Source organism: Caretta caretta, chromosome 1, assembly GCF_965140235.1.
Source record: "Caretta caretta isolate rCarCar2 chromosome 1, rCarCar1.hap1, whole genome shotgun sequence".
Classification (NCBI taxonomy): domain Eukaryota; kingdom Metazoa; phylum Chordata; order Testudines; family Cheloniidae; genus Caretta; species Caretta caretta.
In genome coordinates this window covers 137,875,799-137,890,072 of record NC_134206.1, presented here as the reverse complement: position 1 = coordinate 137,890,072, position 14,274 = coordinate 137,875,799, and the positions used below count along the sequence as shown (strand labels likewise).

At 46.7% G+C, this 14,274-nt stretch overlaps 1 protein-coding gene across 1 annotated transcript in view; it reads right to left on the bottom strand.

Annotated features, from left to right (window-relative positions):
- Positions 1-6,753: 6,753 nt before the first annotated feature.
- BMX (BMX non-receptor tyrosine kinase) overlaps positions 6,754-14,274 on the bottom strand; it is a 39,597-nt gene continuing 32,076 nt past the window's right edge. The window contains exons 15-18 of the mRNA XM_048836934.2: positions 13,813-13,877; positions 13,096-13,214; positions 9,653-9,810; positions 6,754-8,809 (exon numbers count right to left, since the gene is read on the bottom strand). Of these exons, the coding sequence (XP_048692891.1) occupies positions 8,735-8,809; positions 9,653-9,810; positions 13,096-13,214; positions 13,813-13,877 (417 nt within the window). The 3' untranslated portion in view covers positions 6,754-8,734. The remainder of the gene's footprint in view (positions 8,810-9,652; positions 9,811-13,095; positions 13,215-13,812; positions 13,878-14,274) is intronic.

Here is a 14,274-nt window from a genome sequence, read left to right as displayed (position 1 = left end):
GGGTCCCTGTTATGGCCTCTGTCCTTCATGCCCTGGGAGATTTTGACGAAGGTTTTGGCATTTCGAAAACTGGAACGGAGTTCTGATAGCGCAGATTCCTCTCCCCATACAGCAATCAGATCCCGTACCTCCCATTCAGTCCATGCTGGAGCCCTTTTGCGATTCTGGGACTCCATCATGGTCACCTCTGCTGATAAGCTCTGCATGGTCATCTCTGCTGATGAGCTCTGCATGGTCACCTGCAGCTTGCCACGCTGGCCAAACAGGAAATTGAAATTCAAAAGTTCGCGGGCCTTTTCCTGTCTACCTGGCCAGTACATCTGAGTTGAGAGTCCTGTCCAGAGTGGTCACAATGGAGCACTCTGGGATAGCTCCCGGAGGCCAATACCGTCTAATTGCATCCACAGTACCCCAAATTCGACCCAGCAAGGCCGATTTCAGCGCTAATCCCCTTGTCGGGGGTGGAGTAAGGAAATCGATTTTAGGAGCCCTTGAAGTCGAAAAAAAGGGCTTCGTCATATGGACGGGTGCAGGGTTAAATCGATTTAACGCTGCTAAATTCGACCTCAACTCCTAGTGTAGACCAGGGCTATGTAAGAAATGACTGTAGTCTCCATAGTGATGACGTGACCATAAATAGGAGGGCCATGTGACTATGAATGAGAGGAGTGGTGTTTCATGAGACACTCTATTATGATAATTAATAACATATATTTGAGAATTCCTAATCTAGCTAATTATCACTCTAGTCTGATACAGGGAAGATGGTGTAAAAGAGGAAGAATCCCTGACTGGAAAGGGTGATAGCAGGAGAAGAAATTCGGTCTCACTAGAAGCATGATTGTTCTAATTTAGGCCCTAATCCTGCAAATACTTATACACACTTTTAACTTTAACTTTGACTTCAGTGAGACTATTCATGTCCTTAAATTTAAGGATTTGCTCAAATTTGCAGGGCTGAGCCCTTACTGTTTAGATACAAACTTCAACTTAACCATCTTTCTTAACCAGCCTGCCTTAGTCCTCCTGCTGCGACGCTGATCGGGAGCTGCCCGAGATAAGCCTGCGCCCCAACCCCGAACCCAGTGAAAGTGAGTGAGGGTGGAGGAGGGTGAGCGATGGAGGGAGGGAGGCTGGAGGGAGTGGGGGGCTGGGCCTCAGGGAAGGGGCAGGGTAGGGAGAGGGCAAGAGTGTTCAGTTTTGTGCAATTAGAAAGTTGGCAACCCTATGTCCTGCCAGGATGATATTAAATGGATGGTGGTGTGATATATCTTTTTGCAGCTCTGTAAGAAAATCAAGCCAAATATAGGAGAGAGCAGAGATGTGCTTAAAGTGGCTGTTTCCTGCCTCAGTTCCATATATATTAATTGGAATTTTCCATTGATGTGGGATCAGGATTTGGCCTGTAATCTAGTAGAGGGGTTTGCAACCTTTTTCTTTCTGAGGGCCATCCCCCCGACATGCTATAAAAATGTCATGGCCCACCTGTGCCACAACAACTGTTTTTTTGCATATAAAAGCCAGGGCTGGCATGAGGGGCAGCAAGCCGGGCAATTGCCTGGGGCCCCATGCCACAGGAGGCACCGCAAAGCTAAGTTGCTCAGGCTTCAGCTTCACTTCGGGGTGGTGGGGTGCAGATCCCTGGCTAAGTTCCCTCTAAGTTGCGCGGCCACATAGCTGCCTATTAAGCCCTGTGCAGGGGCTTAGGGTTGTGGCCGGGAGAGACACCTCTCCCAGCCTGCCTCAGCATGGAGCTGCCGTGGTGGGGAGAGACACCCCTCCCCCCGGCACTGGCCCCAGCATGGAGCTGCCGTGGCTGGGGAAGAGGCGCCCCCCTCACCCCGCTCACCCCAGCGCGGAGCTGCCTGCCCTGGACTTGCCGTGGCCGGGGGAGAGGAGTCCCTCCTTTGGCCCAGTCCCACTGGAACTGCCGCAGCCAGGGAGATGTGCCTCTCCTCCAGCCCCGAGCTCCTACGGTGACAGAGGGCTGGGGAGGAGTCCTCTCTCCCCACTGTAGCCCCTGGGCAGCCTGCACCCCAAACCCCTCATCCCTGGCCCCACCCCAGAGCCCACACCGCAACACTCTGCCCCAGCCCTGAGCCCCCTCTTGCACCCCAAACTCCTCATCCCCAGCCCACACACCCCTGCATCCCAACCCTCTGCCCTAGTCCTGAGCCCCTCATCCTGCCCCTTCCCACCCCTTCAACCTCTCATTCCCACCCCAGAGCCTTCACCCCAAGCCAGAGCCCTCACCCCCACCCCAGCCCTGAGCCACCTCCCACACCCCGAACTCCTCATCCCCAGACCCACCCCAGAGCCCTTACTCCCTCACCCCCACCCTCTGCCCCTGCTCTGAGCCCTCTTCCACACACCCAGGGCCGGCCCACAACATTTTGGCACCTGAGGTGGGGAGCTCAAATGATGCCCCCATGCCCCCTCACTTAGGCCAAAACTTTGAAAGATCTCAATTCTGCCTTCTTCCTGTTCTACTCCTCTCATGGTACTGCTCTGCTACCTACCCCAATAAAGGAGAACTAACAACTTAAAATGCCTTGTTCAAAAATTTTAAGTAACACTTAACTTTCAAACGCCTGAACAGGAAATGTAAATTTTCTTGCCTGCATAGTAAACACGGGCATTTTTATCTGTTTGAATAATCAAAGTGGTGCTTTCCTTGCCTTCTTGGTTGCAAAGATTTGAACTGCTTCCTGAACATCCACAGTCTGGGCCAGCTCATGCTCTATTGAGACGGTTTTAAGGTCCACCAGCCTCTCCTGTGTCATTATGGAGCGTAGATGTGTTTTTATTAACTTCAGCTTGGAGAAGCTGCGTTCTCCACTGGCAAATGTTACAGGAAGTGTTAGAAGTATGCTTAGAGCAACAAAAGCATTTGGAAAGAGAGTGGTCATCTTATTTGTGCACAGATGCTTATATTCCAGAACAGCCTTGGGAGCTGATCCCGCTGAAATGTATCTTGAAAGGGTTTTCAGTTCATCACCTAAATCACTCGCATCAATATCGCACATCATCATGTGTCAACACTGTCTCTAGTGCCCTGCATTGCTGGTGTAGGTCTTCTTCGGGTATAGTAAGAAGTTTTGGAACATCCCAAATATACCCCTGTGTTCCTTAAGCTGTATGAAACATTCTTCAACTGACTGTATTGCACAATCTAGCACCTGGTTAAAGAATTCAACTTTGAATTGTTGTTTGGGGTCTCTTATGGGATTATCCTGTGTCTCTTAATCAAAATGTCTTCTTCAGTGACTCTTTTATTCTTGAATGGGTGGAAAATAGCTTCAGTGTGAAGTTCCTCTGCCAACTTCTGTGCACTCTTCAGAACGTTTTGAAATCCTGAAACCTTCATCAGACCGGTAAGTCTGTAGGTATGACTTTGCTTTGTCTAGTTGTTCCATTGCTCCAGATATATCAAGGTCAACACCTTGGAGTCTCTTGCTTACAACATTTATTTCAAACAGTATGTCATGCCACAACACTAAGCCACATAGAAATTTCAAGTTATGTATTCTTCTGGTGATTCCATTTCCCTCTGCCACTGTTCTCCAATGAACAGTTCCTGCCATAGCATTATCCTCCATAATGGCAACTATGGCATCATCTGTCTTCCCAATTTGGTGTTCAATAGGCTTAATCACCTCCACTCAGCTTTCCCATCATGTGGCACTCAGTGGTTTCAGTGTCAGAGAGGATGTTCCCAGATGTTACTTTGAAATTTGCCATTTATGAGTTGATGCAGGGAAAAATACATAGATGCTTTGAATTACATTAAAAAATTCAGCAGCCTCACTCGAAGCTGATGCTGCATCACTGGCCACCAAGTTCAATAAATGAGAACTGCATAGGACAAAAAAAGCTCAAGGGTTTAACTCTCAGACCCGTGTCTGCACTTCTCTGTTCTGTCCTCTCATGTTGGCACCATTATCGTAGCCCTGACCTCTTTCATGTCAGCTATCGCAATTCCCGTATCTTCCAGCTTTTTAAGAAGCACATTTGTCATACCAGCTCCTGTAGTATCATCAATGTCAATTGTGAAGGGGCAAGGCCAGATGGCTATAGAAAAGTAGTGGGAGATAGATATATTAGCTCCAGGCTAAACAAATCCCTGGTACCAGGATAAGTTAAATGGCAGCTGCTCCAGGTCAATTAAGACACCTGGGGCCAATTAAAAACTTTCCAGAAGGCAGGGAGAACACTAGGTTGATTGGGACACCTGAAGCCAATCAGGGGCTGGCTGAAACTAGTTAAAAGCCTCCCAGCCAGTCAGGTGAGTGTGCATGTCAGGAGCTGTGGGAGGAAGTTGTGCTGTTGGAGAGACTGAGCAGTATACACCATAACAGGCACAAGGAGGGAGGCCCTGAGGTAAGGCTGAAGTGGAGCCTGAGGAAGTGGGGGCTGCTGTGGGGAAATAGCCCAGGGAATTGTATGTGTCATGTTTCTAAAAGGTCAGCTACCATAGCTGATACTATTACGGTCCCTGGGCTGGAGCCCGGAGTAGAGGGCGGGCCCGGGCTCCCTCCTTTGCCCCCCCACAATTAATCACTGAGACTGGGAGACAACAGAGACTGTGCAAGGGAGGGTAGCTTCTTCTCACCTCCCTCGCTGGCTTATGATGAAAATGGCTCAATAGACTGAGACCCTTGTCTCTAGAGAGAGAAGGGTTACATGGAGGGTCACAGTGAGCCTCTGAGGCTAACGAAATCCGCCAGGAAACACAGGACCCACGGAGACAAGGACAGAGCTTTGTCACACAATAAATTCTAGAAAATGCTCTCTGACAGTCACCATTGCAGGGACATGTTCACTAGGTTCTGTTGTTGTTACAAAACACACCATTAAAGTCATTTGTTCCGTATGGCTGATGTCAGGTGTGCAGTCCAGAATAACAGAATAATATCTTGCTGACTTCAGATGTGCCACAATCTTCTGTTTGACTTTTGTTGCCAGTAACTGTATGATCTCATTTTGAATTGTTTTTCCAAGGTAATGGTGTGTGTACATTTCTTGGGTGGTGACTCTTCTTAGATGCTTCTGGAGTACAGCATCAAACTCAGCCGTCAGCGCCACAATTTGAAAGAAGTTTCCATTGTTTGGCACATACAGTTGATCTGAAGTGCCACAGAGTGCTAGGTTTTGGGTAGCAAGCATTCTCACAATAGCAATGAGCCTTTTCAAAACATTTTGCCAGTAAAGAGACTCTGATGCAATCTTCTCTTGATGCTGATCATCTATGGTGGCCTTTAACCTTCATCTCATCTCAAGCTCTTTCCACCTCTGGAATGCTCTCTGGTGATTTGCTGCCTTCTCATGACATGCCAGATTTCTAGCCAGATTTTTCCAGTCCTTTGTTTCTGTTTTTTTTTCCAATGTGGCTGGAACATTAGACCTGAAGAGTTTGCAACAAAAACACTATGCAGCATTCTGGGTTTTTGAGTACATAAGCCATGGCCTCTCCACTTTGTCACCATTGGGGATTTCACGCCAGTAATGTGTTGGATGGAAACTTCTATTTTCATTGTCTTTGGGGAACATGAATTTTTTCACTTGCTGTGGCCCATGCAATACAAAGAAGTCCCTCTGGCTACTGCTCAAGTGGGTCCACAGTCCTGGATCATCTAGTCTTAAGGAACTAAACTCATCAGCAGCTGTTTCTTGCGCCTCCACCACACTCTTCTCTGATCTACACTTTTCTTCAGGAATGTGCATGGTTACATCCATTTGAGATGGAGATATGGATGCTGCAGTAGCTGCCAGGTCACTCTGACTAACTGGAAGATCAGGCATCTCCTCACCACTCACTTCCTCACTGGGGGTGGAAGGCTCACCACGAACATTTGTGTCTATGTATCTCAGGAGAGCTCCTGCCTGCTTAGATAGGAAAGTTTCCTTTGCTTTTCTTTCTTTTTCTGAATGCTGCCCCAGAGGGGCGTTTTCTTCTTTCACTCATGACTGCTGTTCTGTGCCAGCAATAGTGGCTCTCAACACTCATTTGAAGGGGACAAATGAGCAGGCTGGTGGCAGGGCCTGAGTGAGGGAAGATATCAACGCCTTAAGGGTCTAACTAGCTCCTACTACTTCAGTTGACTGCCTCTTCTCCTCAAGTGGGTTCAGGGAAGCAGCAGGAAACAGGAAGCTCCTTGAGAAGCTGGTGTTAAGCAGTCCAGGCTCCTGGGGGTGCTAGAGAGGTACATAAGAGGCTCCTCCTCCTCTCTCTCCCTGCAGCTCCTGCTGCTTTCTGTTATTCCCTCTCACCTTTTCTCCTGCCTGCCTGTTATGTCTCTTGTCCCCTCCTTCCTCCAGCACAGCACTCCACCATCTCTGTGCATCTAGAGCAGAGAGAATACATGTGCACCAGCAGCAGACACAATTTTCTACACTCTGGGTCCTTTTGACAACTGTATGTGTTTTGCATCTTCCCACCCTCCTGTGTAACTTGTTTTATTTTTCACTTGGACCAACAAAGAAATTTTATGCAACAGGAAAACAACCAAGCTTGCAGTGTTCCCTTCATGCTATAATGTCACAAAATGCCATGTAATAATTCAATCGTCAATGCCAAGTAAGAGGTGTGGGCTAAAAATAACACAGTCTCAGCATCCATTCATAACTTGCAGCTAAGACAAATGTATTTACTTTAGATTTAAAGTCCAAAATGTCTCATCTAGATGTAGAATGTCTCATTACATGTAGATTCAGGAACAGTCGTTCACGACAAAAGTCTGGTAACCTTGTGCATTGAGATGTGTGATGTTTGCATTTAGCTGTGAATTTACAACATAGTGATACAAAGTCACAGGATTCTGTTACAGACATTAGCCAAATCAACTTTGCAACGCCCACTTTGGTTTGTCAGACTCAAACAAACAATGCTGCCTCACACAGGTTTGGAGTTTTCCCAAAGCACTAATTAAAGCCTTGTCTGAACATGATCAAGTTCAGAGAGAAGTGGCTACTATGTCTATAACCATAAAACTTGATGCTAACAAGAGAAAGACGAAGCATAACATAGGCCAAGGACATATGGAAAACGTTCACAAATGGCTCGTACATGTACTAGGCTTCAAAACTAATCAAGCAATTTTATAAGGCAATCTAAAATGTAACTGAAAACAAGAGAAAGGCCTGTAAGGAAGGATCAGTTAAAACCAACTATTTTCATACGTCTTAAGCAACATTTTCCTTACACTTCCCATTCTGTATTGGGCATTAAGGAGAAAAGGGGAAAAAACCTGCTAGAAATACTATGCAGACATTACTGGCCAGTTCCTAATAGGTCAGACAGGAATTTTTGTAAATGAACATAATTTTCTCTAATGTGCCTTTTTACCACTGTACTCCAGGTGCCAAAGCATCCTCTGCATTAGTACTTCAGCCTGACTTTTAAAAATACACAGTTCTGGTATGCATGTTCTTTCTACTCCTTTAAAAACAACGGAAACATGGCAAGACAAACACTGGAGCAGTCGAGTACATATAGTTCAATGTACTCTTCCCCCTGGAGAGCCAAAATAATTACTGTTACCATTACTTTGAATCAAACACTAGTCACAATTTTTCAACATGTATATAAAAGAAAATAGGCCAAAATTTGCAAACCTGGGTGCCTAAGGTTAGGCTCCTAAATCTATATTTAAGCACTTACATAGAAGTAGCCAAATGTTCAGAGGTGCTAAGCAATGCCAGCTGCCATTGAAGTCAATGGGAGCTATAGTTGATGAGCACCTTTGAAAATTAGGGCCCCTCTAGTTAAGTGTCCAAATATGGATTTAGGAGTCAAATTTCAAGCACTCACGTGTGAACTTTTTTGGTCATGCCATTATATTAATATTTCAAATGGTGATGTCTTCGTCAGGTATCTGGTCTTGCAGATCCCATACTGATGTTTCAATAAACCAGTCTGTTTAAGGCTCATGGAATTTTAGACAAGGATAGTTTTGCATTATCAGGGATTAAATAGGGAATAAGAACATATCACTGCCAACAGCAGCCCCATAATTGTATTTCAAATGTCACACGGATCTAGTTTAGAATGAACAATGACTGTCATTAGGGCCCAATCCAATGTGCACTAGTCAATGGAAAGACTCCCATTGACCGCAGGGAAACTGGATCAGGCCCTAGTGACCAAAGTGATGTGCTGTTTCACTGGCAATAGCATTCACAGCATTGAAGTTAACACTAATGCCACTGGAGTTGCAGCCACTTGCACCAGGTATGAATTTGACCCATAATACCAACCTCAGGTTTATATAACAGAAAATACCCTGAGATCTAATATGATAATGGGAAAACCAAGTAAGCTTGAATTGCCCATGTTTACATTTTCCAAATAAAGATTAATAAAATCCTGTTGTGACCTAAAAAAACCCAACACCACAACAAACCTTGAAAGAGTTTACATTATTACTGGATAGTTCTCTGCTTGTGAAGTACTATGAGGGGGGGGGGTTCATACTAACAGCATCAGTATTATACTTCTACACTCTTCTTTCAGACAATACTAAGTCACCACAACATCACAAGAGCTTTCTTCTTTACTCTGTGTTGTCAAAGCACTGCGAATTAAAAGACAATGAAAAACCAGTGTAATACTGCTGGAGTCAGCCAAATCTGAAGTCAGTCAGATTTCAGAATTTGCACAAAAATATTAGTTCCCACAAAGTAAACTGGTGATATGCCAACCAATATTCAAAAGCCACATGATGAGGACTTGTCTTCAAGACTTGTCATCTTCTCTGAGTGTCTCAATAATTGATAGGAGTTGATGAAATGTGGGGCGCTTTTCTGGTAGCTATATGAAAACAAAACAACTTATGTGGTTACTTAACACTGAAAATATAACATAGTTACTGTAACATTCATTTTTCTTAGCTCAAACATGCAGAATTATGGAGAGGTAATGGCATTTATGTGGCAAAGCAATTTATGATTCCAACCACTGTATGCTTTAAATCTTTCTTCTATTGCTATTGTTTTCATTTTTCTTTCTCTTTAAAATTTTTGTTGAAGTAGAACTTATTTTTGTCATGTTTGGTGTGAGTCATATAAAAACTAACAATCACCATTTTATGGTAGCACCAATAATGTGCCAGGCAGTTACTAGACACTCAAGAAGGGACATATCACTGTTTAAAGACAGGTAAACAGAGGCAGGAAGAAGAACAATAAATTGGGAATTTTTTTGTTCTGTAGGCGGCATGGCAGCATTGATCTTTAAGAGAAACTTAAATATGGATACAGAATGATCAGTGTTTGACCTACAAACCTTGACAGTGCTCTAACATTTAGAATTTCAGGCATAGAGACGTTATGATGAATCACTCAAATTCTAAATCTGTCATCTAATTTGAGGCATATTTTAAAGTTATCGTCATAAGTGAATGGTACAGCTTCCTTAAAAGGAAAATCAGCTAGTTCTCCTTCATGCTTAATTTTCCACACATTGTCCTCTTATTAATTATAGGCCCTTCCTCTGGTGTACTGTAGTTGAGGGCTTTATGGAAGCTAGTTTCTCTCTACAATCAATGTTCTTTAACAGAAATAGTTTCCTGTATTGCTTTTTTCAGCTGACCATCATGAAGCCCATCAATTGTTTTAGATAACATCTCCAATGCATATGGACCAATGTACGTACCTCATGCCAGCAGCTGTACATTAACTGGTATATGGTCTCTGAGGCCAGTTGTGGTCGGTAAAGCCGATATCCCTCAGAAACCTTCTCAATCACTTGAACGTTATCATACAGTTCATAGGGTTGCTTTCCCAAAGTGAACACCTCCCACATTAAGATCCCTGCAGAAATTTCCAGGGTTGAAAGACAAGAAATTTAATGAAAAACCATTCCAGATCAGACACTTAAGCAATACTCATCTATCAGAATGGTAATAACAGATGAAACTTCTAGCAAAAATTATTTTTCTAGCAAATGTATGGGGCTGATTTGTATCCAGGGTATGATGAACGATATTAGTGTTAGTGATGCTGTACTCAATGGCAAAAAACATGCTGTTGTAGTGGTAGGTGAAGTTGAATGATACAGATGTTTGATGGGGTTGTTCAGTGATAATGCCCAAGACATGGCTATTTAAGAATTGTCCTATGTCAGCTTTACAAAATAATATAGAATAAGTACTATGGGCATTTTGTAGATGATTTTCTCACGTGATTTTACAGATGTTTTTAAGGGACTGGGACATTTAGTCCTTTAGTGTTAGAAGACTTAAATAAGATTCCCAAAGGACTTAGAGTGGTTATATATAAGGCTGCGAGTCTGTCACAGAGATCTCGGACATCACGGATTCCGTGACTTTCTGTGACTTCTGACTTCCGCAGCTGCCGGTGCGGCAGACCCCAGGGCTGCCCGAACAGCTGACCCCGGAGCCAGCTGCTGGGGTGGCCCTGGGGCCAGCCGCACCGGCCGCTGCTGGAGGAGCCCCAGGCAGCTGGCCCTGGGGCCGCCAGAGCAGCAGTGGTCACGGAGCAGCAGCGGTCCCAGGGGCCACCCCAGAGACCATCAGAGCAGCAGTCCCCATGGGCCTTGGAGCAGTGGGGGGCAGTCAGCCCCTGCTACCAGAGTAGGGGCTAGTCATCGGCCCCTCCACCCCCCTCCAGAGCATCAGTGTCCTCGGGGCTCCCAGAGCAGTCCGCCCTGGGGCCCCAGGAGCTGCTAAGTTTTAGTTGGGGTATTTATAGTAAAAGTCATGGACAGGTCACAGGGCCGTGAATATTTGTATATTGCCCATGACCTGTCCATGACTTTTACTAAAAATACCTGTTACTAAATCTTAGTCTTAATTATATACCAGGGGTCGGCAACCTTTCCGAAGTGATGTGCCGAGTCTTCATTTATTCACTTTAATTTCAGGTTTCACGTGCCAGTAATACATTTTAACATTTTTTAGAAGGTCTCTCTCTATAAGTCTATATATTATATAACTAAACTATTGTCGTATGTAAAGTAAACAAGGTTTTCAAAATGTTTAAGAAGCTTCATTTAAAATTAAATTAAAATGCTGATCTTACGCTGCTGGCCCCCTCAACCCTCTGCCAGCCTGGGGTTCAGTTCACCTAGGCCGGCAGCAGGCTGAGCGGGGCCTGTCGCCAGGACCCTGGCTGGCAAGGGGCCGGCAGCCAGAACCCCAGAACAGCAACGGGCTGAGCGGGGCCAGCAGCCGGGACCCCAGACCAACAGTGGGCTGAGCGGGACTGGCGGCCGGGACCCCAGACTGGTAGTGTGCTGAGCGGCTCAGCCTGCTGCCACTCAGCCCGCTGCCGGTCTGGGATCCTGGCCCTGCCCACATAGAGCGGGTACCTACCTTCTCCCTGGTTCTAGCCCATTGTCTTCCTCTCTCCCTGCACTGAGCTGAGGGTGGGAGGGCACTGAGCACAGGGCTGGGGTTGAAGGAGCAGGCTGGGGGTTGGGGTGTAGGGCCTGGCCAAGAGCTAGAATGAGGGAGGGGGCTCAGGGTTGGGGCAGGAGGTTTGAGGGTGGAGTGCTTACCTGGGCAGCTCCCATTTGGTGCAAGGGGTGCAGGTGGGAATGTGGGTGTGTGTGTGCAGAAGCTCCCGTTTGGTGCTCAGGGTGGGGGTGGCAATGTGGGGGGTGTAAGAGTCAGGGCATCAGGTGTGGGGGGTGCAGGAGTCAGGGCAGAGGGCTGGGGGCATGTGAGGGGGGTGCAGGAGTTAGGGCATGGGGTGTGGGGGGGCTGGGTATGTGGGGGGGCTGGAGTCAGGGCTGGGGTTGTGGGGGGTGCAGGGGTCAGGACAGAGGGCTGGATGTGTATGAGTGGGGTGCAGGGGTCAGGGCAGAGGGCTAGGAGTGTGTGAGGGGGGTGCAGGGGTCAGGGCAGAGGGCTGGGGGTGTGGGCTGGGGTCGTGGGGTTGTTCCCAGTCCCCTGCCCAGAGCGGCTCACTGCAGGGGGCTGGAGGGGATATGCCCTGATTCCACCCCCCTTCCCCAAGGCCCCGTCCCCATCTCTGCCTCCTCCCCGAAGCAGCAATCGTGCTGCGGCTCGGCTTCTCCCCATCCCAGGAAAGGGCCATCAGCTGATCGGCGGCCGGGAGGGAGAGGAGGAGGGGCAGGAACCCAGCACGCTGGGGGAAGAGGCAGGAGCTTGCCTGCCCTGCAGCAGTAGCCGGCAGAACCAAGCTTCTTCACCCTGTCCCTGGGGGGGGGGGGGCAGAGAAGAGTGGGCCAGGGCGGGCAGGAGTTGTAATGGCACTCTGCTGCCTGCCAGGGTCCTGGCCTGGGTTCAGCAGCGGGCTGAGCAGGGCCGGCGGCTGGGACTCGGCAGGCAGCAGCGTGCCATTAAAAATCGGCTCGCGTGCCATCTTTGGCACGCGTGCCATAGGTTGCCAACTCCTGCAGTAGTATATAATAGTATAGGGCACATGCAAAACATTTTCAGTATTGCAGTCTTTCTTTTAATGGGATAGGGTGACTAGCTGGAGACAGAGCTGAAAGAAAGAAGAATTTGGAAAAACCTCTCTTCTATCTTGTTCACCACAGCTCAGTGCCAGGTTGCCATGAGAAGATCAGCTGTTTGAGCTCTCCTGGCTGGAAACAGGTTTGCATCATGTTCTAAGTTCTGGCAAGAAGCTAACATTGCACATGTATCCCGTGATTACACAGTATGGCATGCTCTTCCATGCTACAGGCTAGGCTTGAGATTTACGAATCTGCTACAACCTTTGAACTAACTGAACAGGTCTTTTAGCTTAGGCACTAGAGGCTGGTGCTTTTAGAGCCAGAGGACTCAGGTTCGGTCTCTGCTCCAGCGACCCACCCCGGGCTTTGGACTACACACATATTGTACAACATACGGGTAGTGGACCAAATTCTAGTCTGTGCACCCACAGAGAAGCCATTAAGATTACATCAGTTTGGCCTATTGTTGTTGCATGGTAATATTAAGCAGAATATACATGCTATACGTAGTAAATACCTATCTTAGACTTTTGCATAGTAGTTGTTAAAGTCTGTCAGTCATTTTTGTGGCTTTTCAAATATGCAGTCAAGTTTGCATTTTTTGAGCTTATTAAGCATCTCCAATATGAGAGGTCAAATCCCATACGTACCAAAGGCCCATACATCCGACTTGCTGCTAAACTTAGTATAATGAAAAACTTCTGGTGCCGACCACTTCACTGGAAACTTAGTTCCTAATGAACTTACATACAGGTCATCCAGAACATACCTGCAAGGGAAGAGCCAGTCTTCAAGCTATGACAAATAGCTAGTGAAATATTGCTTCCTGCTTCTGCCTGGAATGCCCCACAACAACTCCCCAACAAGCCTGTGAACAAAGCCTGGCCAGAAACCCAGGTCTCCAGAGATAACCCGATAGAAACGCTAACCTCAAGCTACAGAGGTATGTTGCTGCAATCAAATTATCAAGGGACTCCTTATCATGTCTTTGCTAGAGGGATCAGAAACCCACGTGAATCTCTCACAAAGGGGGCATTATAAAAACTCTCTTGCACACAGAGAACATTGTTGAGATTTCTTTGACAAGCATGAAACAGTGATGTGCATACATTACATTTGCCCTCTAACCTTTAGAGATGCCAGGAGTCTGCACCTTCTGTTTCTCGTCTCATTGAAAGCCCCAGAATGGGTTACAATCATTAACTCAATGGGACTAAAGAGAACTAGATAGTCCCTGTGGTTTAACTTTATTAATAACAGCTCATTCACTGTTGGTTTCATGGCAGCACTGGCTGACTAACACGAATAAACCATTCAGGATTGACATTATTGCACTACAGTGGTTGAAGATTCAATCTGTAGCTTACCTAGCCATCCCAAAGTCAGACACCTTCACAGTAAGATCACTGTCAACCAAGCAGTTCCTAGCAGCCTTTAGTGGGAAAACAAGAAAACAGACTGAGTGACCAAAATCCAAGTGAAATAAGAGTTTGGTTATTTTCAAACAGTATTTCTTTCCTGCAGAATTCCTTTGTAAGGGTCCCTGGGCTAGAACCTGGGTCTGTAGAGCCTGGGACAGTTACAGTCAGGGGGAACTGTGGAGAGTAGGTGCCGCAGGAAGTACCACCCAAGTACGTGCCGCCTTCTGATTGGCCAAGTGCCCCTGTTTAGCCTCAGGGGTTGCCCCAGGAAGTTGTCTGGACAACCACACACAGACTTTGGCTTGCTGCAACTCCAGACTTTGCCTTGTCTCCTGATCTCTTATCCAGCCTGACTCTGACCCTGATTCCTGCCCCCTGATTCCAGACTGGTGCTATCTCGACTTCCGC